The sequence below is a fragment of the Pithys albifrons genome, chromosome 13 (assembly GCF_047495875.1).
Source record: "Pithys albifrons albifrons isolate INPA30051 chromosome 13, PitAlb_v1, whole genome shotgun sequence".
Classification (NCBI taxonomy): Eukaryota; Metazoa; Chordata; class Aves; order Passeriformes; family Thamnophilidae; genus Pithys; species Pithys albifrons.
In genome coordinates, this window is record NC_092470.1 from 13,204,865 (window position 1) to 13,229,904 (window position 25,040).

At 42.0% G+C, this 25,040-nt stretch overlaps 1 protein-coding gene across 4 annotated transcripts in view; it reads right to left on the bottom strand.

The window, feature by feature from the left end:
• Window positions 1-6,242: 6,242 nt before the first annotated feature.
• Window positions 6,243-25,040, bottom strand: part of ARNT2 (aryl hydrocarbon receptor nuclear translocator 2) — a 103,284-nt gene continuing 84,486 nt past the window's right edge. For 3 of the 4 annotated variants that reach the window (XM_071568137.1, XM_071568134.1, XM_071568136.1), the window contains 7 exons: window positions 23,750-23,822; window positions 23,475-23,598; window positions 19,381-19,480; window positions 16,786-16,924; window positions 15,241-15,406; window positions 13,191-13,327; window positions 6,243-10,818 (listed from right to left, as the gene is read on the bottom strand). In XM_071568137.1, coding sequence (XP_071424238.1) covers window positions 10,720-10,818; window positions 13,191-13,327; window positions 15,241-15,406; window positions 16,786-16,924; window positions 19,381-19,480; window positions 23,475-23,598; window positions 23,750-23,822 — 838 coding nt within the window. In that variant the 3' untranslated portion in view covers window positions 6,243-10,719. The remainder of the gene's footprint in view (window positions 10,819-13,190; window positions 13,328-15,240; window positions 15,407-16,785; window positions 16,925-19,380; window positions 19,481-23,474; window positions 23,599-23,749; window positions 23,823-25,040) is intronic. The other variant, XM_071568135.1, reaches the window with a different exon arrangement.

Sequence of the window (25,040 nt, forward strand, 5' to 3'; positions counted from 1 at the left end):
GAACTAGGGAGTAAGTACAGCAGTGTTTTTTCTTTTAAAATATAAGTGAGTACCACTAAAGCCTGAAACATTTTGTCATAGAGGAATCAGCTCATGCAAGTGCTGGAGCATTTTATTTAACCAAACCCACTGATTTTTATCCTCAAAGTGGTAGTAAATGGTAACCCATCTGCTGTCTTTTATAATAAAAACCAGTGTTTGGAAGGATGGGTCATATTAGTGTTAAATACATCCCTTGTTCTTCAGTACCCTGCAATGCACAGAGAGAAAAGAGGCATTTTAATAGAAGAATAAAGAACACTTGTTGGGTGGCTGGCCACATCCTACACCAGGCAAAGTTTTGTCTTCTCACGACACAGGCAAAATGAGGAAACAACATTGAACATTGAAGGTACTCAGACTCATTAATCAATAGCTTGGATTCTTACAGCAACATATTTTTAATCAGGGGTGGTTGTTCATTGGCTGAGGAAACCCCGTAAGGTGAAAAGAGGTATCTTTCCTACCTGCTGTATGAGCACCAGCCCATCCATTCCCCAAAACAAGCTCTCAAAGCAGAAGCCAGGCTGGAAAGTAGAGTCTGGTAGAAGGGAAGAGGCTCACTGTTTAAGGGGAAATTAAATTGGTCACGTCACCCATAGCCCTCAACATTTTCTGTAATGCTTTTTTTTTCATTTCCCTATTTTTTTTTTTGTGAAAATATCATCCTTGAGGAGGGATTTAGGATTAGTGCTTACAAATAAAATAGACTATAACTTGCCTAATGGGAGCAGTTCAGTTTTACATGGTTGTCTCTTGACATGTTTACACAGCTGGCCAGATACCACTAAAACATTTTCTCAGAAGGCAGTGTGGTCTAGTGGAATGAACATGGGCCTAGGAGTCAGGAACTCCCACGTTGTAATTTTGGGTCACCAGTGATTTGCTTTGGTGCAAAAGTCATTTAACCCCTGTGTATGTCAATGTCCCAAAACACACCTCCCTGTCACAGTGTGATCCTGAAGATCAACGTGTTAGTCCTGGGCTGGGAGGGGATTGAAAACACCCAGATGTGGAGGGATGGATTGGCTTTAACTTCCTTCTCCATCTTCACATTTGGTGGGTTTGGGGTAGGCAGCCTCTAAATCAGAAATTGTGCACCTGACATGGTCTTGTGTAGGCAGCCTCTAAATCAGAAATTATGCACCTGACATGGTCTTGTGTAAGTCATCCTGCCCCAAACTGGGTTCATCCATAAGCACCCTGCAACAGCTTCTCCTGTTCTGCCTGGCTGAGTCGGCCACGTGGACTTTTTAAGTGGCTCAGGGTCATGACCACGTCAGGGTCTTCGTGCCTTCTCTGGCAGTCCTGTGCTGAGGGCTTGAGCTGACCCCACAGGAACACTAGAAGTACAGCACCCATGGACGTGCCTCTTCCTCCTCCTGGGGAATCAGGGCACTCACCAGCTTGAGACCTGGTCAGCCAAGGCTCTGTCCCAAGGATGGAGACAGCAGGACCCTTGGCAGCCTGTTCCCAGCTGCTCAAACTCTCTGATAGAAGTTTTTCCAGTGATGAATAGAGGAAGGTGGAAACCATTTCAGCAGCAGTTCTGGGCACACTGGAGAAAAGTACAGTTTCTTCAATGTCATAGCTGCCAGGGAGTCAACAAATCTGACAAACACAGCATTTAGTGTGTATTCTCTTCATAAGAAACAACATTCGAAACAACTGAAAGAACTGAAAGCTTTTTTTTTTCTTTTGAGAGAAAGATTTTCTCTTCTGGATGTCAGACTTAAACAGCAAAGAAATTTGTGCCTTCAGGGTAGCTTTAATCCAATTTTAGAACACCCTGGAAATCGGAGCTATTGATGGACTTGTTGCTGGAAGCTCAGCTCCAGTGTTTTAAATGGCTGAGAACAAGCACAAAACCAAGAGGAAAACAGGAATCTGTTACCTGATATTCCCACCCCTGCTAATAAAGTTCTCTTTTTCAATGCTGGTGTTAAAAAGACTCCAGTAAAATTGCCTTGACACCTTATTAACATTGGTACAAAAATCTACTCACCCTTCACCAACATGGTGGTGCAAGGGACAAAATGGGAATTTTACAAACTTGTCAAAGGAAATCTGTTGCCTGAGCTCAGAGCAGGTGTTCAGTCTGCGATCAAGTGCCATATGTATCTATAGTGATCTATAAATACCAAGTATTGCCTTTTACTGAATTAAGGCTTTTGTCTTCTAGTAGCCTTATTTATATAATTGGCACTTGCTTCAGTGGGTTTGCTCCATTATTTCATTACCAGCTGATATATTCAGGTCAGTGTTAGTGCATAACCCTTCTCCCTCAGCAGGATCAGAAAATTTAGGTCAATTCACATAACTTTTATAAATCCTTAGAACTAAAATGATTAAAGTGACAATTTCCATTGACTCCCTGCTGAGGTCTCTGACCTTAAATCGTGGAGGTCACAAAAACTATGTGAAGAATCCGAATAAACTCCAATACAGAACTCCTATAGATTAAGCATCTCTGTGGAGTTGGGGCACCAATATGACTTAAAGGAAGTACACAACACTTTATAGCTTCTCAATAATTAAAACTTTTCATAGCAATTTCACAAATTTCACTGCACATCTTTTGTGTCACCCCACCAAATGCAGTTTTTAAAGAGACAATGACAAAGATAAACATGTCAAGTTACCAAGGTATCAGTTCTGATGATTTTTCATAAAGCTGTAACCATGTAGTTTCAGGGTTGCATCGAATAAAATCCAGACATTTTTCAGTTATAAGGTCATATTTTTCCACACCATACCAGAATAGATGTAAACATTCAGTGTTTAAGCTTCATGGGTACTATGATAGATTCCTTCCTACGTCACCAAATAAATCATGGGCAAGAGCCTTTCCTGAATCCCCAAGAAAACCACAAAGACACAGGGGCTTGGTATTAAAGGAAGAGGCTATGACTGCTTGACACAGCAAAAAAATCAATGTCCAAACCCAGATTTTCTTTCACTATAGCATATTTTTTTTCCATTTTGGAACAGGAGTCCTGTAGGAGCTCTGGTGGGCTGAACAGTCACATAGTGGAGAGCTCTGAGGGAGTCAGGGATGTACAGGGAGGAATGCAAACCCACTTATGCAAGCTGTGCCAAGGGGACACTGCCAGGGGGGCCACGAGCTGCTGTTTCCAGGTACCTGTTATGAAGGTGAGCTCCATACTCGCTCACATTTCCCAGAGCAGAACATGGTGGGGCAAGCTGACTGCATCTGCCCCTCACATCCAGAGACCAGTCTGGGTTACCTCAAACAGCTGTGAATTTTCAGAGTACTCTATGGTTTCTTAGTGGCTGGAGACAGCAGCAGGAGGTAGAGGGAGGAGGGGCCATACCCATCAAGAGTCCCATTTTAGAACAAAAAGTAATTCATCATAACCACTGTACAGTGTTGCCTCCTGAATGATTTTTGCTCTGAATTACATGAACCAGAAACTAATGGCATTTGTTTGATTGCGATTGACAGAAATGAAGGAATCCCACAGCATTTACGTCCCCTTCATGAGTCATGTTTTGGTACCCCTCAGCCATCACACACATTTGGCTCTGGACATGTTGAAATGACATGCAGCAAAGGAAATCTAGGGAGAAGAGTGCTGCTTCTGAGACAATTTCACAGGACAACCATCTGCGTTAAGTGGAAAGTACTATGATTGTGCCTTTGCCCCCTGCTACACACACTGAAGCAAAGGCAGAATTGGTTTTGTGTATGCGTGCCAGGGCAGCATTTTTTCTTGTGTGTACATTTAGCAATTGGAGGTCTCAAACAACAAGGCAAGCTCAGGTCTCCAAAATCCTTGCTCCTCAGTGGCAATGGGCCTCTATCAGGCCAGTAATTCCAGTGCTAAGTGGAAAACAACTACACTGTGATTTTATTTTGCAGACTGAAGCCACTTCCCATCAGAGCCACACACAGAACTGCTTTGGGTTCCAGAGCAGCCAGGGATGGGCAATGACTTGGGAAGGCTCTGAGAGCCACCCAAAAGATGTTTGGGATGACAGTTCAACCTTGCACTGCTCCTCTGTTTCAAGACCTCTTCTTTTTAAAAAACATTCCAAGTATCTAAAACCTTACCTTCTTCACTAAAAAGAGGAACCTGCTATTTCTAAGAAGCAGAATCACACTGAAGCTTTGGGGGATTCAGTCTGTGTGCTTTAGGGAAGGCTCCCAAGCTGCAGCTGGGGATTTCTTCAGTCCCAAAGCTCTGCCTGCACATTTGTAATTACAGCAGTGTGTGTACAGTGTTTATTATTTTTTCTGCAAAAGCCACAGTACTGCACTTTGGCACTGTTGCATTGTCCAGGTGTGAACCTTGGGTTGACATTTTTTTCAGTTGGGTCCCAAATGGCACATTTTGTGTATTAGTATTTTGTGCCAGTCTATAATTAGAAGATAATTTTTTCCAGGGCTAATGAAAAGATGCCCTAGCAACCTCTGGATCTGATCCCACATCCATTAACACAGCTCAAGTGATTCCATTTCATTTTATGTGGGACAGACCACGAAGTTTGAAGAAACATGCTGCCAAGTACTACTAACCAGAAGTACGCTGAAACTTGGTAAAAAAGGAGGGAAGAATTCATCCTGTATCAATCCCTGTTATATCCAACTTGGAGAAAAACTGGGAAAATTAAATGAGTAATACTTCCTGAACTGTGATGATATATTGATGTCAATGTGGTTAAGAATTACCTTCCATGGAAAAATTAAGAAAAATGTATTTCGATCATCATAATGAAGACTTGACCTCTTGTTATGAGTCATTAGTGCCACTTTATAGAGCCAAAGATAGTAAGTGTAGGGATACAGTGAACCTCAGCTGCCTGTGGACTGTGGATTTCTATCATGATGTCCTGCTGAGCTGCAGCAACTACTGGTCACCAAACACGTGGCCCCATTCCACATCCAGCATCTCCAAACCCAGATTCCACACTAAAATTAGTATCTTCCAGCCTATCCACACCCAACTGTCACCACAGTGCCTAAAAGTACACTTGATTTAGCACGTGAGAGCACATTTAATGATGATCCATATGAAAGGACTGCTAGGATGGATCCTGAAACAGCCCAACCACACCATCCCCTGCTTGGCATGGATGCCACACCCACTCTGTGGGATAATGTTTTTCAAAAGCAACTGAGAGCCTATTAAAATGCACTGGAAAAGCACCAAAGAGCTGCCAGGCAGCTGCATTTCCAAATGTGGCTCACGGTCTGGCACATCCCCATTCAACAGAGATGCTCAAAAGGATCTGAGGAAATGCCAAAAGAACATCACTTTGTTGAAAATCCAATTTTCACAGCAAAACAGCACGTATGGCACATTTTCATGGACCACCCTCTGTCTCTGGGATAAGCGAGCAGAGAGCAGAGCCCAGCAGAGCAGGGGTGGCTGTAGGCTGAGTATGACTAAGCCCACGTTGAGTGCTCCAGTCTCCCTCTGGGTCCCAGCAGAGCCCACGGCCGTTCTCCACAGGCAGAGCCCTGAAAATGGGAGTGTGAGCTGTGAAAACACCACCTAACCCCACATCAGGAATGCAAGTCTTGGGGCACAGCATCTTCAGCTCCTGCCATGGTGCAGTCATCAACTTTTTTGGATTTATTAGAAAGGTAAATCCTGCTCCCAAACTATCAAGTTGACAAAGAAATACAGTATAAATCCAACAAAGAACCACAGTGAAAGGCAAATGTGCCTGACATAAGAAAGGCTGAAAAGGTCACCAGAATGTTTGTGGGAAGGATACAAGTATTTTTTGACTTTGAACAATGGGACCAAAAGGTGGACAAGGAAACCACTGTGATACCCCCTACAGAGAGTGAATAAATACTGCCACAGACCATGAATTAGCACTAAATCAATTATGCGCTAATGAAACCCTGTATAACATGGATACCAATTCACACACCTCAGCGTCATCAGCAAAACAGGCTGTGAATTAATGTTTTTCTGGAACTTGTTTTAAAAGTTGAGCTCTCAAACTATCATTCCTTTCCTGCTCCCTCTGGACAGCCTTTACAAAACAGATAAAAGGGGAACATCCTGTTCCCAACCACACAGAGCAGGAGGAGATTTCAAAGACAAAGATCAATGCCTCATCTTCTGATTTCTGGCATGAATCTTATAATTCAGGATTATTTCTCACTTGACAATTCCCAACAGTATATCCTAGTTATTTACAGAAAGACAGGAATTAACAACAGCTCATGACATTTTTATTTTAATGAAATTTAAAAAGGCAGTTATTAGTTATACATACACACAACTGATTCTGTACTTGTTAGTCATAAATATAGAACATTCAGAAGTACAAAATACACTTTATCCACAGCACAATTTCACATCAATATGAAGAGTTTAAACAGATACGTAACCAAGTGCCTAACAATGACAGAAGCCCATTTTTGGAGTTGTTTTTTTTTCCTCTCCTTTTTTTAAACCCTATTAATCTACACCAAGTAATCAGTGCCCATAGTCATCAGTTTCATGAAATGCACTCTTAGAGTAGGAAAAGACTGACCTTTTAAAAGACAATTAGATGCCATCACCTTTTCTTTGCTACATTAATAGCAACAAACTCAAGCCCGCATTCTCTTCTCACAGTTAACAACTGTGAAAAATGGGACTCTGGCAAAAATCACCTGAAGCCAAACTTGAGCACTGCCAGGAAAAGTGAAAATATCTGAACTAGAAATTAGTCCACTCGATACCTTGCAAACAAAGAGCAACAGCAGTATGACACCCATAAGGCATTAATGACAAAATGGCTGTATTATTCTCGAAAAAAGAGTACACCTATGTATAAAAATATATGTCATAGCAATTGGGTAAATCCAACACTATTTAACACTGTGCCAAAAAGTAATTAAGAGTTAAAAAGGCAGTTCTGCAAGAAGTATTTACAGTTTCATACTGTACTTTAAAAGAAAAGGCAACAAAGCTACAAATGAAACTATCTGGTTAAAGCATCACCGTAGGTACTGCCAGTAGCACTTGCACAAGGAATGGGATGAAATCCCTCTTATTAAACAGGATTTCTTGTCTGAATAAATGAATATAAATATTTTAGTAGCTAAAATCTTCTCCATCTACATGTCTGCTCCTTGAAATAACTCACCCAAACCATCACTATTTGCAGTTTCTTGTTCCCTTAGTTTAAACCCCAAAAGATTCAGATTCAAGAAACACTGTGTTTGCAACAGTTTGATCAGAAATCACAGCTTTATTTTCAGCTTAAAAAACACAAAAGGAACAAGAAATCCACAACCTGGAAATTCTGGAAACTGGAAGCAAAAGTGCCAGCAAAGCTACACTGACGGCACATAATAAAAACATCAGCATTCCCAATGCACCTTATAACTTCAGCTATAGAATATAACTAAGTTTGCTTTAGTAACCAAACACATGACAAAAAGATACAGCACAGCCAAGGCTACACAGCTTTGTCAGCCACAAGACCTGGGACATGGCTGTTGGAGAGGAGCAAGCCACGGACACGATGGAGCGTGGAGAGAGGGCAGCGCAGTGCCTGGCGGCAGCAAAGGCTCAGCTTGATCACTTGCTTGGACAGAAGAACAAAGTTGCCAGATTTTTTAAGCTCATTAATTGCTCCCTCCTCGCTGGTTCAGGAATGGCAACCTAATGCCTCCCACATAGGCTGGGAGAGCACTGCAGAGATGGGATGGCCAGGAATGGGAAGGGAGGAAGGGGAGAAATACCAGGAATAAAGTGCTGGCTCAGGATGGCACAACAGAAATGGGGGATGATAATGGCTTACAGGGAAACCCCTAACCTGGCACTATCCAGACTGCCCTTAACAGAGTAGCCTTTGCCTTTCCCAGTCAGAAAGGCAGGAGTAGTCCACAAGATGAGAAGCAGTCCATGCTCTGATCCCTCAGGCATACTGACTTAAAAAATAACAGTGTGTTTAAAAACAGCAACAAAAAAGAAATGTGCTTGAAATTCTGGTAACAGTGCACCTTTAACTGCACAATCAAATTCTGTATATGAGAAGCCTTCTCTAGTATAAACACCACGACACATTCAGTAAGTTATCATTGCTGATGTCAGGAGAAAGAAAATCACTTTAATAAACTTACGTTTAAATGGAATTCAGGAAGTAGAGTAAATTATAAATCTAGTTATAGCAATTTGTTGGGTAAAATAAAACATAGGGACAGCATTTTTTCAATTAATTTTTCACTTTAAGGATAATTTTTTTTTAAATTTTAGAAGAAGCGACATTTATCATGTCAGGCATCTTCTGTGCAGAGACACAAACCACTCACCTACTGCTCCCTCCCTCCCCATCAGCCCCTTTCAAGCCCTTGTACAGTGAGTGCCTCTCTCAGCTGGCACAGCATCCAGGCACCTCTTACAGACATCAGTGAATTTCACTCTGGGGCACCAGTTTTGCCTATCCAATTATATGAGCAGTCATTGATCTGAGCAGCGTGAGGGGAAAGGGAGATGGCTCCAAGAGAATAAACATCCGTGTATTTAAAAGAATAGCATGGAAGAGCATGGCTTGCTCACCTAAGAAGGTGTTTTCCTGATCTCTTGTTTGTTCTCAGTGTGATTTGGAGAGGCAAGTACAGACCAGGAGATCTGAGGCCTCTCCAGTATCGCAACTACAGATATATAAAAACTTCCTACAAAAAGAGTCCCTAGCCCCACTTGCACATAGGGTAAGAGATTGGTCCCAGACTTAGTGAGAGAAATGGAAGCAAGGACTCCTCCTGGATACTGAAACCCACATGCTGATCTCAGAGAGGGCTGGGAAAGCAGGGTCAGATGGGTACACCACCACGTGGCCATCTGTGCCAGCCATGTCCCTGGGCCATGTTCACAGCCCAAAACTTGCATGGCCAGAGTGGGCTGTGGGGCAGGGCCTGCCTGCTTCCCAGGATAGTATCCCGACAGGATGGACCATGGTGATGTGCACCATGCCCCCTGCCAGAGGCATCCCACAATTCAAGAGGGGCTACAAGCAGGAAGAGCTTAGTGCTGCGAGGTCTCAGAATTACAGCAGACACTGAGATCATCTGATGGGGCTGTGCCCTGGGGATGCTGTTTCAAGGCCTATGACAGCCCCTGAATGTGCAAAAGCTCGGGGAAGCTGCCCCCATCTTCCTCTGCAAAGGTTGGCTACCACTGTCCAACCTCAAAGGTTGTGAACAATTTGCACATGGGAACTCAGGGTTTCTTGTCCTCATGAGAGATTCCTTCTCCTCCCATCCCAGAAGAAATCATCTGGATAAACATTCCGACCTTACAATCCAACCTTTGCAACTTGTCGTGCATATGAAATACTGAATAAAAAACTCCCTACCACATCTCTGATGAAGACATAAGGCAGGTGACTCGCTGAAGAGGAAGATGATTAATTTACCTCTGCAGAAAAGCATATGGCATTCAGAGTAGTCAAGAGTCCTCAACATACTTGGTAAACTGAAAATCCCATATTTAACAGAATAGGGTTAAAAGGGTTTAACAGAAGCAATTGCTTGGGAATCCAAGCAAAATTCAAGTTATCACTGTGTATGCAGTGGACAATAGTCCAATCAATATCTATTACCAACTCACTCTAAAAAAATTACACACTACAAAACCATCTCACTGCTTGCAGCAAATGAGCTTGAATGATTTCCTAGTAACAGGCCACCACCCTGCACAGTTAAAATGTGAGGTTTCACAGTATAAAAAAGTACTTCACAGAAAGGAAATGCAGCTAATATAGAAAATGCAATCTCAATGTGTTTACAGTCATTTTTTTACGAGGCAATCTTTTTGGGAAAGCAAGAACAATAGAAATTAAAGCAGCCAGTGAGAAATGTACAAGGTTATAGGCCTCAATTCAGTGCAAAACCAGACTAATAGCTTATGTAAGTAAATGTTTGTTCTGAATAGAGAATCACCTGAATTAAAAGTAAGAACACCTATGTGAAGTGATGGAGATTCTCACAATATTTAAGTTTTTCACATACATCATTAAACTTTTCAGTACACTCCAGAATGGACCCTTTGTAAAGGCAAAAGAAACCAGTACAGGAAATCACTTCATACAGCACAAGATATACATAAAGTACCAAAATGTACACACATTCAAGTTTAAGTTAGAAAAGGCAGAGCTGAATCTTCTGGTGAGAGAGGCCTACATTATGTTGCTTAATCTCAACATTTAATGTGACCTAAAAACTACAAGAATCAAAGAAAACAGAATACTGTGTCTGCTTTCAGAAACTTAAGCTTAAAGCAAGGCATCGAAATTGAGCGGTAGGCACTGTAACAAGACATGACCTTACCTTTTCTCTGTTAGTCTTTGTTACTTCTTTATCTATTTAAAAATTACCATTCAAAGGAAATATTAGGTATCATTCACATTCAAATATTTAAGTCTCAGAGATTTTTTTTTTAAATCAAGCAAAGTTTTTCATCTCTGAGGTAGATGACAATAAGAAAAAAAAAATGGAGCTGTCAGTGAACATGAACAAGTGCTGGAGCTCCTCTGTTGGCACTGATGCACCCTAAGGAGGAGAGAGCAAGCCCTACACCACTATCTGAAACATGAGAAAGGTGTCTTCTGGTTTAGTAGCTTCTACAGAAATGGAATACAGAAAAAGCAGCGCCAAAATTACACTGAAATGGCCCTGGAGAAGAACTTCCATTTCTGCTTTGCAAACTACTCAGAAAATGGTGGAAACATGCCCAGGTCAGCGAAATCTTCAATGTTGTAATTGCCAGTGCCCTGCGTCGGATCCCCCGGCATCGGCAGCATGTCCTGCACGATAAGGAAAAATCAAAGTGAAGTGTCACTTGGTAACACATTATCCAGACACAAACTGTTTCCTGTTCATCTTTTCAGCTGAAAGTCAGAAAAAACCAAGTTTAGATAAATAAGTTGAAAACCAGACCTGTGCAGGGGACTGTGCTAAGGTTTATGTGCTACTTATGTTTTGCTGGAATGTTTCTGAACAAGAGGTGGGACTTACGCAGGGCAGAAGTTTTGGATTGCTCCTCTGAATAAGGCACATTTGAGCTGCCTCTTACTCCTTCCAGACTGAAGGAGCCCCCCTTGGAATGGGTAGCTACTCATGGAGAGAAGCAAACTCTCAGGTTTCACTACATGGGAAGTATGCAACATCTCACACACACGAGCTCCTGCTGTACAAGGATGGGTTTGGGCAGGGTCTCCCAGCACTCTCTAAGTGAAAATATTAGTGCTCTGCAGAACAATAAAGACTGGACACCCACCCCAGCTCACAAGATGCCCAAGCAGCCTTCATGACTGTACAAAAGCAGAGGAAATAGCAGGAACTTCTCAGGAGAAATGGGATTTCATGGTAATTGCTCCCACGTGTCTTGAGCCAAGTGAGGTCTCTGCAGGAAGCTTCAAAAAATACTCAACTTTTCTTCTCAGCTGGAGACCAAAGCCACAGGGAAAAGATATCCCTTGCTGGGAAAACCAGAGTTTGTGCTTGCTTTTCCTGTCAGTCCTTACAATAATAAGCTCTTACTGCAAAGCCTAGTCTTGCCAGGGATGGCTCATGATCCTTACAATAAAACAAACCCAAAAAACCAAACACGAAATCTCACAGGATCTGCTCTGTGAAAGAATTACTCTGTGAGCTGCTGCATACTGGGAAGTCACCCCAAAATAAAGAATTATTATAATCCATCTGAGGTCTTCATAGTATCCCTGCTGATGTGTTGTGAACACAACTGGCAGTGTCTGAGGTGCCAGGGTCAGTCTTCATTTTCTGACCAAAACATGAACTTATTTAATGTTTTCCTCCATTCTCTTCCAGCCAAACAGAAGTTGTAGCTGCCCCTACCCGTTTACATTTCTGCTGCTGGGGCCTCTGGGATGAGTTCTCAGGTACAGATCCAGCAGGGTCCTCTCTCAAGTCTGCCTCTTTCCTTATGCCCAGCTAACCCAGGGTTGCCTTTGGCACAAACAATCCAAGCAACTTCTTGGAGGCCTCTGAACTGAGCTCATCCAAGTTTCTCATCATATCCAGTTATTATCAGTTATTACACTAATTCCCTCCAAATGCATGCTCACCTTCAAGAGCTCTGCAGGTGAGACCACCTCTCATTTTCTCCTCTGGTCCTTCTTCCTACCAAGTCCATGAGAAGTTTACTGGGACACAGCACTTGCCTGAGACACAGGCAAGACAGTGCTTGGAGCCCAGTGTCTCTGTTGGCCATCAAACCATGCTGTCATCAGCTCCACTGGAATCACCCTGAATATCCTTCTGGGTTAACGTACTTGCAAACCGATTAAACTTTGCTTATACAAAGAGATGCAACAAATTAATCTTGCCTGGGCCATAGGCTAAGAGCAGACAGACAGATCATTATTCCAGATGTAGTGCTGTTATTCGTTCCTGTGAAGCAATGGTGCATTCACACAGGAGTCTTTCCATGCTATCATCTTTTCTGCATCATTCCTGCAAGCAACTGCGCATAAGCCTGGTCTTGCAGGTGAATTTACTTTGTAAAAGACGAGGTGCCCCACTTCTAAACCTTGCTTGGGGCTTGAACTGTCTTTCCTGCATTTATCTGCATTGTTTTCTTGGAAACTGTCTTCTTGATCTAATTTAAAAACCAGTTATACAAGGACAGGGATGTTAACTTATGAAGTCCTAGTCCCTCTGTAGTGAAGGCTAAAAATCACAGTTAATATTACAAAATTAGGTAGTTGAAGAGGATTGTTATCTGATATCTAACTGGGTTTAATCTTAAAAATTACTGGTTGCTATCTTCTACACAGTATCAGACTCCCCTTCTGCTTAAACTATCAAAGAGAAACACATTGTTGTCTAATTGGACTTGACTGGCATGTTAAGAGGCCAGAACCAGGATAAGAAACACACTCTGCTTGGGAGTATTTCTTGAGTTCTCTGCAGAAGACATGAGCTCTAATTATAGGGTGCAAAGAGACAGGAAAATATCATTTTGAATCATCCTGTTCCAGGGCAGAAAACAAACCAGCTCGGCACCTAAAGCCAGCTACCAGCAGTGCACACCTATGGCAGCAGGCGGGCACTGCCCCAATCCCTGCTGCACCCTGACCCTCAAGGGCCGCGGCTCCTCACTCTGCAGGGAGAGGCTGTCAGAGGGACGTGGGGCTCGCTGAACTCTCCTCACCTGGAACACCTCGGTCTGACTGGGCTGTGGGTGCGAGTGCTGGTCGCTGCTCTGCTGGTTGTGGTGCTGGCTCTGCCACTGGGACCAGACTTCTGAAGGTCTCCCCTGGAATTGGCTGCTGCTCTGGCCACCTTCAGCTGGACAGGGGGAGAAAGGGCACATTTACATTTCACAGAGTAACACAAACAGCAAGGCTTTATAGTAAATACACTTAAAATGATGATTTCAGGGAGATTCAATTTCTTGTGAATAGTCTACCAGGAAAAACATATGTTGCCACACATTAATTTGGTTACCTGTTACACATACTTTTTTAATGAGTACAGTCACAGATCACACTTAAGCTGGACTCACTTTACCTTTTATTTCTTCCATTATTTACAGTATGTCCTTCTAAGAATTAGCATTCTAGAAAGCTTGCCACCAGGCTTATGCTTTTCCTTCAAATATTTTCTCCTCTTCTTTTCTTTTTAAATGTTTTTCTATATAACTACTCCAAGCATTTTTGCCTGTTTCCCTCTCACTGCCAAGAATCAAGCTGTCTATATCTGGTTCTTCCTGATCACAAGTATCCTCTGCCAAGGGTGCCAAATTTCCTGTGCCAAACTTCTACACATGAGCTGGATGTCAAATCTTTGATAACCAGACTCAGTCATGTCAAATCAGCCACTACTCATAGTCATGGCTTTAGGAAATACAGAAACACACGCTCAATCCAGTCCTTTTGGCTACCAGCTAAGCCATGTGAAACAGATAAAGGGAACACTTTACAGGAAAGTAAACAGGCTGTAGTGATGGATTTCTATCAGAAGTGGACGATTACAGCTCTTCCCTTACTGACATTACCACAACCAGTAATTCAGCTGACTCAGAAACCCTGCAGGCATTTCAAGGGCCAAAATACAATTAATCTACCTTATCCTTTAAAAGAAAGCTACAAGTTTGATGGGTTTTTTTCCCCTCAGAACAATACAATGAAATTAACTCAGTGAAGCAAACGATGCTTCTTTTCAGCAGAACAGTTACAGCAGCCAGCAGTTGAAGCCATTCGTCTCCGTGAAGGCTGTTATTAATAGCATCCAAACTGATGTAGGTCGGGAGATGTTTCTCATTAGGTGAAAGGGTTCTTGCCAAGTAGCTTAGGCCTGAAATACAAGTCTGTCTCATAAACAAATGTACAATGCCTGGTGGAAATGGAAATGGAGGCAGAAGTAAGCTCTGTGGGAAGAGCTCCATTTCAATGAACTTTTTTAAGGCACAGGTCTGCAGTGGGTCTGCACCAGTTCTGTTCCCAAAAGTCAGGGTAAAAATGACACACATTAGCTCTCTGCTACCTATGCTTTTTGGAATTGCACATTATTACCAGCCAGTGATATTTTTCATAGAATCAACCTTGTTTATCACAAACAGATTCACGGTATTTTTTACTCCAGCATTATTCTGCTGGTGGAGTACAGAAAACTTACCAAGGGGTTACTATCCCTTGGTAAGCTTTCTGCACTGGGTCATGGTCTGAAAGGCACTAAATTAGCATGTAATAGGAAAAGAAAATAATTTCAAAACATGGCACCTACTCTGGTGGCAGTACAAAATAAATCCTTTTTCCAGCCAAACTCCACCTCTGTGCAAGAGGACACTGCCATGCAGTCAGAAAAGATGAAAAATGAAAAGAATGTAAATTTGCACCATTTAAGTGTTCTCCTGGGAACTGAAAAGAAACTGAACCTGCTGACCACAATTAGGGAGGATTTAAACAGTTATGTAAGCAACTTCTGGTTCTTTCATGACACTTTACAGATTAAAAATGAGAAAAGTTCCTTCATACCATAAAATGTCACAACATTCTCAAGTGTGTTGGATGTGAAAGAGATGCAATGTGGAGGGAACAGGACAGGTCTGTTTCCTGTACTTAACAGGAGAAAGCAAAGCATCTTCATCTGGGCTTCACAATCGACCCACCAAAAGAACAGGTTGGAGGATTTTTAATGAAGTTAATGCTGGAGAGTTTTGTTTTAATATGCATTTCTCTGTTATGCCATTTAAAACTTACCAAACCCTGCACTTCGGTTTGCTAAGCTGGAGTAGGCATTCCCACTTGGAGAAGAGGTGGCTGGGCTGGAAAGGGGGCTGTATGATGATGGATCAGCTGGGTAGGTGTGACTTGTTCCAATCCCAAAGGGAGATGACTGAGCCTTGCCAGACTGAGATGGAATTTGCTGAGGAACAAAGGGTAAGAGAAGGACAAGTTTTATTGTCGAGGAACAGCACAGCAGAATCACTTTTTAACAACATAAAGCAAAGGACTAAATAAACTCTGTAGATGTGAACAGGCCTGTTTATCCTGCCTCAGCCGTATTTAATTTCTGTCAAAGCCAGCTTACTGCTGCAGAAGGAACACAACAGACTGTAAACCAACACTTACAGCTCTCTTGCTGATTAACTCACATGTACTCCACATCAGAGCTGTGTGGAAAACCAGGATTTCCTTCACCTCTATTACAAGGATTAATCTCAAACTGAACATGTATAAAGAATTCACCTTTGTTTTCCAGCGGTATTGATTTTCCAGTGCCACAGTAAAATCAGAGTCATCTGAATGTCTTGCAGAATACATGCAGCTCACAGATGACCAGAACCTCCAGTGCTTAGTAGCAAGTGGCCAAAGAAGTTTCAAAGCTAATGAGCTGCCTGCCTTCTCTCCCTGCCTATGAAATACAGGCAGCAGTAATTTTGCCTTATAAAAGTCTTGTGAAAGTGAAGCACCAGCCCTGGGAGAAGGGAAGAAACAGTCCAACACTGTTTTCACTGGGCAGCTGAGTTAATTCAAGGGTGCTAAAAACCAGCTTGTTGTCATTTCACCTATGCAATGGCTTTGTCGTAGGATCTCCAAGAATGTTACACAAATGATTAAACACTGCAGGCTGCTTTGAGACAGAAACAACATGTACAGAGATTAAAGGGGCTGAAGTGTCTCATCCGAAGTCATGTGCTGCAACAATGTATAGTGCCACAGACAGAATCTGCTTATAAACCATCCTTCACAATATAAACAAGTGCAGCAGTCCCAAGAAAAACTCTTTGGCTAACCAATTTCACAAACAGAAATTAAAGGTGATTACATCTCTTGATACCTCTAATGATGTGCATTGTTACTGGAAATCTGAATTCATGCCTGGATTTCTGTGTGCTCCTTCTGCCAACCCTGGTAACTGTATGTAACATTGATTGGTGCATGGTCGTGGTCCAAGAAAGATTTAATTAATAGGCTTAATACTAAAACAGAAGATCTGTCCTCTTTTACTTCATCCAGTGCATATATGAAACCAACACATGATAAAGACCTTCCACTGGGATTTATGTCAGTGCAGTGACTGCCACTACAACGGACACAATCACAAATCCAGTGCAGTTACACACAGGGCAGCTGGCTCAGATTATTAAAACCTGCCAAGGAACAGAAGTGAGGTACTGATTCCTCTCCAACCACCAATTAATAACACTCATGTTATAAATGGGGGTTACTAATTCTTCTGTAAAAAGTAGAGAGATTGCAAATCTTTAATGACAAGGAAAATAAAGCACTTTAAAACAATACCTGTCCTGGGAATGGTGGGCGATTTCCTGTCCAGGCCACCTGACTCTGATTTAGCTGGCGAGATATTTGTGTCAGGTTCTGGCCTGTGGATGAAGAAGACTGGATGTCGTTCACACCAGGCACATGTACCACAGATGAACTAAGGGAACAGAGACAGTGCTCATTTGTAGGCCATATTCTCAATTCACAAATTGTATTCCAGATATGGAAATGCTGACAATAACATTAAAATTAATTATTCAGACAGTCTTGATAAAAAATTATCTGAGGCCATCAGAAAACTATGAAACACACTGGCATTCCAAAGCGTCAGTTCAAATAGAGACTGGGAAAAATTATTCTGCATTAGACTTCAATAATCTCTTTGAAAGGGTTTCTAAGAATAAAATCAGCCTAACACATGGTGCATAAACACTTAGCTCCGCACTAGCTTAACATTTAATGCATTAAAAACCTGCTTGCAGAGAGCATTCAAGCAGGTACTTCATCATAAATTTGTGCTTGAAGTCAACAGTATTTAAGCATTTGCTTAAATGTCACTCTAAATTAAGACAGGCACAAAAGACAATACTTGTAAGTACTTCTTTATTTGTTTCCTGCCTGGAAAATGAAGAAGTATGTGTTATATATTAAAAATGTGGGCTTTTAATTCCTTTTTTTTCACTAATTGATGCTGCAGAAGAGCATGCAGTTACATACCCAGGCAAAAGAATAATTAAGACAGGATGTTAAACTAATGTAGGAACTTTGGTATAATAATAATTTAAAAAAGAATTTCCAAAGGAACTTGTTTCTATGTTAGCTGTTTCGTAATTACTGAATTTCACTACAGAGAAATTCCCAGAAATTTCTAATTATAAATAAAATTCTATGAAGGATTGTTACTCTTTTCCTGGAAGTCTTGAGGAACTGAATCTACACAACCACACATTGTGAATGGGCTTTTATATATAAAGACATTTAATATTTTACATGTCCTATATAAATGAATATAAATGAAGACACAGTATACAAACCCACTTTTGTGTATCCACTGAAACAGTTTGTTCTTTTCTCTAGTCCCTTCCCTATTGTCTATTTTCATAATTTGACAGAGAAAGAAGGGAGCAGTTTGGGAACAGAAGTAAACAGGGCTGAGCAGAGAGAAAGCAGGAATCAGAATCCTTGGAGAAGCTTGACAGAATTCCTCCCAGAGTGTAAGCAAAACGTGGCAGGAATTTGAATATGGGAGTTGTTATTCTGCCTTTCCTAAGCTCCCTAAAAGCAAAGTGTGTGTTCAAAAAGTCTTAATAGAGTTTTTCTAACCTTTATAAATTTATTATAAATTTTTTTAATTTCTTTTTTTATTACCACCAAGTCTCCAAAGAGGGAAATGTAGACCAGAAAGTCCGTCTAAATGTGGCTGAAGCACAGAGCAGCTGCTGTGCAGGGCTGGCCCTACTGCCCACACCTTCTCAGCTAGACTGGCAAGTCCCATCATCTAAGAAGCTTGGACTGTACCTGGAATACGTACTTTGAAACCAGGATTATGCAAAATATACCTAGAGGCTGCCCAGGCTCCGTAACTGAATGGACAGGCTGCAGATTATTGAAGGACAGTTCACTGAGGGAAATACTGGCAGAAATGCAAGCCATTATTTGATGTAATAGAACAGCAGTAGGAAAAAAGCTATGGTTAAACATCAGGAATTAACAAAGGAAACAAACTAAACACAGGCCAAACCCCAAAATGGCAATATACAATATCCAATTAAAATACATTTTAATTTACTGTTGTATCCCCCCAAGTTATTTTTGGTTTTAATTTGACAAAACACACGCACAGGGAATTTATTTCTCCCCACCGAGATTATTAGCAATTACAACTTTAAGAACACATTGGTTTAAATAAAATCAGTGTTTGCAGATGTCTTCCAGTTCCTGGAACCGACAGGCTCTGAATGCCTGTTCCTTCAATTGTACAACCTTGGCTGGTCTGAACAGGAGACAAAACTCCATCATGACAATCCCAGAGCGGTGATACCAAAAGGCACTAAGGTAAATACCATCGCTCTCAAAAAGTGATTAGAAATGAAGACATGATGTATGTTTGGAAGCTGCCTTACAAAACTATTCATGCCTGTGTCCCAGTCCTGACCTGGGACTGTGGATTAAGCACCCCTGTTCCATTTGGTAAGGTATCCACATCAATACCTTTCCAGGCAGCCTGCAGAAGTACTGACAGCTGTGAGTCCAAAACAAATCTTTACACCTTTCCAGCTTGGCTGAATATACCTCAGATTTCTGAGCCTGCTCCATCATATCCCAGATTTATTTCCCTTCAGGGTTTGTTGTTGCTTCTTAGCTTTTTCCCAATTACATGACCACAGTAAAAAGTATCTACTTACCAGCCAGTAATTCTGAAGTACCCAAATCATCTCAGCTTATAAAGCCCAGTGTAAGTGCTGAGACATCACACAGCAGTGAAGTGTATACAGACCAAAGTTCATTTGCATAAAGGATGCCCTAAAGTTGGCTTTTTTTCCACCAGATCAAAGGGGGACAGTCCCCCACCCTCAGACAGAAATTGATATGTTCAGGAACTGCACTAAGTACCTGAAAGTCTTTCCCGAGTGTCCTGGCTGAAATGGGCTTCCCTGTGAGTAAAGCTGCTGGTTTCCTGCTGTGGATGCCGAGGCCATCATTTTTTTATCTGCTACAAAAGAAAAATGAATCACAGAAAAAAATCAATTTAGGGGATGAGAAAATGAAGGGAAAATTATTTAAAGACAATTACAGTGTATATAGGTGGCAGGAAGTTTTCTTTCCTTCTTAAAGCTTTAAGCAAAAGCCCTGTGGAACACACTGGGAATGACACAAAAGGGCTGTACGACAATTCAGTGTGAAGCCAGAGGAACAGCTGGTTTGTGTCTCCTTGTACCCTCCTCACAGGCCATACCTCATTAATGCCATTGTTTGCATGGAACATAGTACTGGTACGTGCCCTCCAGCCATGCAGCCTGGACCTACTGGAAGCTGCTCCTGACCATGCAGGCAGAAGTGGGAACGTGAGACAGAGCACAGCTCTGGCTGAGGTGGGGAGTGAGGGGTGCACGGGTCTCAGCTACAGACTGGAAAGGGAACAAAGGTTTTCTGGAAGAAAGATGTGAGATCTACTCAGGGGATGGAGGAAACAAGCGTGGTCTGAAGAAGGTTTGATGCATGCGCATCTCTGTGGCTACCTGGGGTGGCCTCAGGCAACAGTACGTTTCTAGCACCAGGGAAAGGCCCTCAGGGCCAGTGCTGTTATCACAGTCTGTTTGCACTGAGGTAGCAGCTGAGAGTACTCACTCCACTGGGTGAAAAAATGCAAGAAAAGGTGCCAAAGAGCCCCTCTCCTAACCAGCTGACAGTCTGCATCCCTTGGGATAGCTGAAGAGAACACCCACCTCCCAGGCAGCCTGGTGGAACATCTTGGGGTGACCACCTGAGAATGTGGGTGATCCTGCAGCCCCCACCTGCATCTCAGTCTCACGGGTGTCCAAGTGTCACAAGACTTGCACACCTGGGCTGTGGCAAGGCAAAACACTGGTCTCTTATGGATTTTGGTGTCCTGTATGTGGCTTGAGGGAGCCATGAAGTAGGATGCAAGAATCTCAGTGGGATGTCAGACAAATCAGTGTAGTGAATAACACACACGAGGAGATGCCATTAATTTTTATAGTCTACTCTTAATGTGGCAACTGAAGATCAGTCTCTAATTGAATAAAATGAGATTGGGTGAACAGCATCATTTGGTCCCTTAATTTAATTTGCTGACACTGGATTATTCCAAAGCCCACGGAAATCTCACTACTACTACTTTTCTTAAAATAATTTTCAGGTCTGCTCCACCACCCTTTATTCACTTTCTCAGTCTTCCCTCCAAGCGCAAAACACCCTGCAACTCGCTGATGGTTTTGAAACCATTTGTTGCTACACACCTGACAGGCCTCCTCATTTTACCCCTCACTCCTTTCAGATTCCCACTCATTTCACAAGATGCTCTCTTGAATAAAAGGCCCACTCAATTCACAAGTAAGAGAGGTATTTTTTTAGTTTTCACTATCTTTTAGAGACCTTCTGAGAGTGACTCACCAAGGGCCTCCAACACACACCAGCTCTTCCCTGTTACCTAAGTTGTTCTTTATGTTATGTTCCTAACAAGACTCTAAGCTTGCCTTCTCAAGGAAAAAAGTCGCCTCAAATTACCTCAAAGGAGTCTTGGAGAGGGAGCAGGGAGTGTGCATGCCACTGATGCAAGTTGTCATTGCTTTTCCTCTGGAATGTAGAAATTTGTAGAAATTCCTCACCAGCTACATGCTGTCCAGCAAAGACACTGAGTCTGGGTTGTAAACCTACGCTCTCATATTAAAAAAAAAAGAAGAAATGGGGACAAGATCTAGAGAATGTTGTGTATGTAGCAGGAAGAACTGAGAATGGCTTGGGATACCTCTGAGAAGGGCAGATGATTTTGTCTTTTTCTGCAATAATGTCGTTCTTGCATTCTAAGATCATCATTTGCAGGGACAGCAAACTCTCAGGGTTGGAAGAGACTGAGCCAAAATCCTGTGGGTACTTTAGATATTTGAGAACAACTCACCAGCAAAATTGAGAGTGCCCTAAATGAACTGGAATTCCTCAAGTGGAGCAGAGTTGCCATGGCAGCTGCCAGAGTCTGTGCCACAGAATGAGGGCAAGACAAAGGGAATGGCTAAACTAATCGCAAGCAGTTAATTCTCCTTCCTGAGTTACCCTGAATGCTCTTTAGCCTCGGAATCTGGCCACATCTCTCCCAGCTGTATTCTTAACCAGGACTTTACACACAATTCTCTGCTCTCACCTTTGGTACAGCACTGAAAACTTTCTTTTTTGGTGTCTTTTACCCATTTCTCTCTGAACTCCACCACTGTACTGGTCAATGATGGCCAATCTCTCAGTAGGACCAGTGTTTCTGCTTCTGGAATGAATATGTCTCTAAGAACTGCATTATCCTGGTCTTCAAAGCACATGAACCAGTAAAGCCAGGCTTCCTCTCCCAGCTTGGTTTTTTTTGTTATGTGTGGCCACTACATGCAATAATGGCAGCAATCTCCCTGTGTCAACCACATTTTTACAGAATGTAGCAGAGAGCGAGATCAGGTATCAACATAATGCAAATGTCTTGCAGGCAGCACACAGGCTTGTCAATATTGGTTTTGGACAGAGCATTTCATCTCTAACTGTGAACCATCTTTTATCGTTCAGAGGAGACCTTGATCACAGCTCCCATGAGAAATTCAGGCAGGGAAAATCTCCCAAAAAAAGCACAGCCTGTAAATTGACAAAAATGAAAAGAGAAATGGCATTTCCAAGAATATAACCTCCCAGCTACTTCACAGCTTGCTGTGCCCTTAACCCTAGCCCCTCCTCACAAACAGTTGAGAGCTGTTTGAAAAAGAGCCAATCAGGCAGCCACAAAACAGTATGTTCTTGCTTGAGAAAACATATTCTGCTGCTTAGGGTTGGAGTCTTGCTACCTTCTAATGGACCCCTTTTATGGCCTCAGCTGTTGACTTCACTGTTAGAGTAGACAGACAAGGATAGAATAATAGAGAAGTCCTAGCAACATGAGGACAGAGTGTCAGGTCTATCCTGCAGTTATAATGCCTTCTCCATTTGAAAAGGCCAAGCCAGACATAAGAAACCAACACAGTGAGGTCATCTCCCAACACCCCTGGCGTCAAAACCTGTGGGTCATTTCCTCTGTGCACTGCATGACACTTGCACACTGATTTATTTAAAACAAATGTAAAAATTCTCTTTTTCAGTGAGGACAGTTAAGAACAATAAACAACCAAGAAGTTCTTCCACAAGTAGTGGAATTAATGAGCCTGGTTTCCTACAGATATATTTCTGATGACCCCTTCTGCTGCCAGTCTTCTCAAAGACTTCTGTCTGTCAGGGCAGCAGGTAGCACAGGGTGAGTGAGTTTGAAGCAGGTACATCTCTCAGTTAACAGTTTGGCTGTTAACTCTTAGAACAGGGCTGGGAAATCCTTTGGTGAGGGCACTCAGTAAAGACTTTGTCTCCACAGTAGTTTTCAAGAAATATAGAACAACATACTGCTTCTGAGATTCCTATCACTCTTAGATGAACTTGGCAACAAGTTTAAAAGCTGTGCAAAAACGAGCAAGGACTCATTGACAGGTAACATGACTGGAGATGCCTCAACTGACAGGGAACAAGTACATTATTACACTTCAAGGCATATGCCTCTGAAAGCATCACTGCAAAATTTGGGGACCTGACAAAAAAGTGCAGACCTGTCTTAATCCATCCCTATTTAGAGAGATGACCTTACATCTGGTGTTCAAGAAAGAAAATATGGGCTTAGAATTGGCAAGTTCTGCTCAGTATGTTTAATATCTACAAATGCTGCTTAAGATGTCCCTGTGAAATGAAAAGAGAATCAAAACCAGGGAGCTTTGCTGTCCCTCCCTCCTTGAATTTATTCCTATCATTTTTAGGGGAAACACAACTAAAGACAAATGCTAGGAAATGTCCGCAAGACTGCTGCTGATTAGAAATTTCTCTGCCACCATGTAGTTTCCCTTCATTCTCTCAAAGCTTTGCTCCACATCATGTACCCAAGCTTAACACAGTATTAAAAATTAGAGACATTTACTTACAAGCAGTTATTCCAGCAAACATCTCAGCAAATCTAGGATCTCTCTCTTGGGAGAAGATAGCATCAGGCTTTTCCACAGACTTCCCACCCTCGTGAACATTAGCTGGTATACTTGGAACAGGCACCTGTTGAGATACACAGAGGAAGGTAATGCCCTCCACTGTATTTGACAAAAAGAATTCAGGAACAGTCACCATGTACTTTTTAATTTTGCTGAAATCTGCCATTACCTTTAAATGATCAGAGGCGCAAAAAGAAAAACCTGAGAAATTTCACCTGAGATAAGTCATAGGATGACAGTCCATCTCTTTGATGTACTTCAAGTTCTGCTTGCTGCTGCTGAAGTTGTCTGCAAGGGAGACAAAATGACTTTGTTACAAAAACCAATTAAGATACAAAAAGGAACAGTCACAGTCTCCTACTTTACACTCCCCGTGAAGTGTCTCTCAGGTGCTTTAGTAAATCCTTTCCTGTGAGATTCATCTGTTTTTACAGCTTTCTCATTGAGAAAGCTGGCACCACAGGATTGCAACAGGGCATAGGAAGAATTTTGCCGTGACAGCACAGAAATGTAGGTGGGTAAGTAATGGAACATGGAATACAATCTCCTTATAAAAGATTTAAGAATTCACTATTCTAAATTCATCATCTTCCTCATTTTAATGATGACTATACAAGAACCTTTCTCTGATCCTACCAAGATAAACAGAAAGCTTGCTGGCATTGCAGGTCTCCAGGAAGACTGCCTGTCTAATGACAAAACAGCTCAGCAGCTGCAGAGTTATCCAAACATTTTGCACCTTCCAATAACAGTTGCCTTCTGTTGCTTGGTCACAATAAACAAGATCACCTTTGGCCTGGGGATGCACAGGTAGTACATTTTTCTCTGTGGTGCTCTTTCCTCAGTTAGGCAAGGGAGATCTAAATCCCTCAAATTATGCTAAAGCTGAGAGATTAGGATAAGGTTGGAGTTGCACTGACAAAATACTTGGATTTGATACTTGACAGCACTCACAGTTTTTGTTTCTGGACTCCTTCTGAAGGAAAAATCACCCAACAGACTGGACAGCATGAGGGAGACATGATAATGGGACAGGTGGAAAATAGATGAGGTTTTACAAAACAGCAAGATTATGGATTGAAACTCTAGAATTAGGATACATATTTGGGTACAGGCGTAGATTTTAGATTTTGATCCAAATCATCTTTTAAATTTTGAATTAGATACCTTCAAATGTCAAGGGACTGAGAGAAAAACTTGAAGTCAAAGTCAAATGACAAATTAGGCACAAACTGATGAGAATGTGAGAAATCACTAAAACAAGCTACCAAAGTAAGTAACAAATTTTTCCATCCTTTGATGCTTTTCCAGAAGACGCTTTGCTCAGTTATGAGGCTCCATGGCAAACTGGACAAAAATGTGTGACCTGCAACAAACAGCAGATCAGAGCAGATCACAAAAAGCCTTCTGCAAGCTTTAGAGTGTGAGAACTCATAATACAGGGAATCAGTTTCGTCCTAGGAGTAACATGCAAAAAAGGCAGTCCTCCAGGTCATTAGGGAGCCA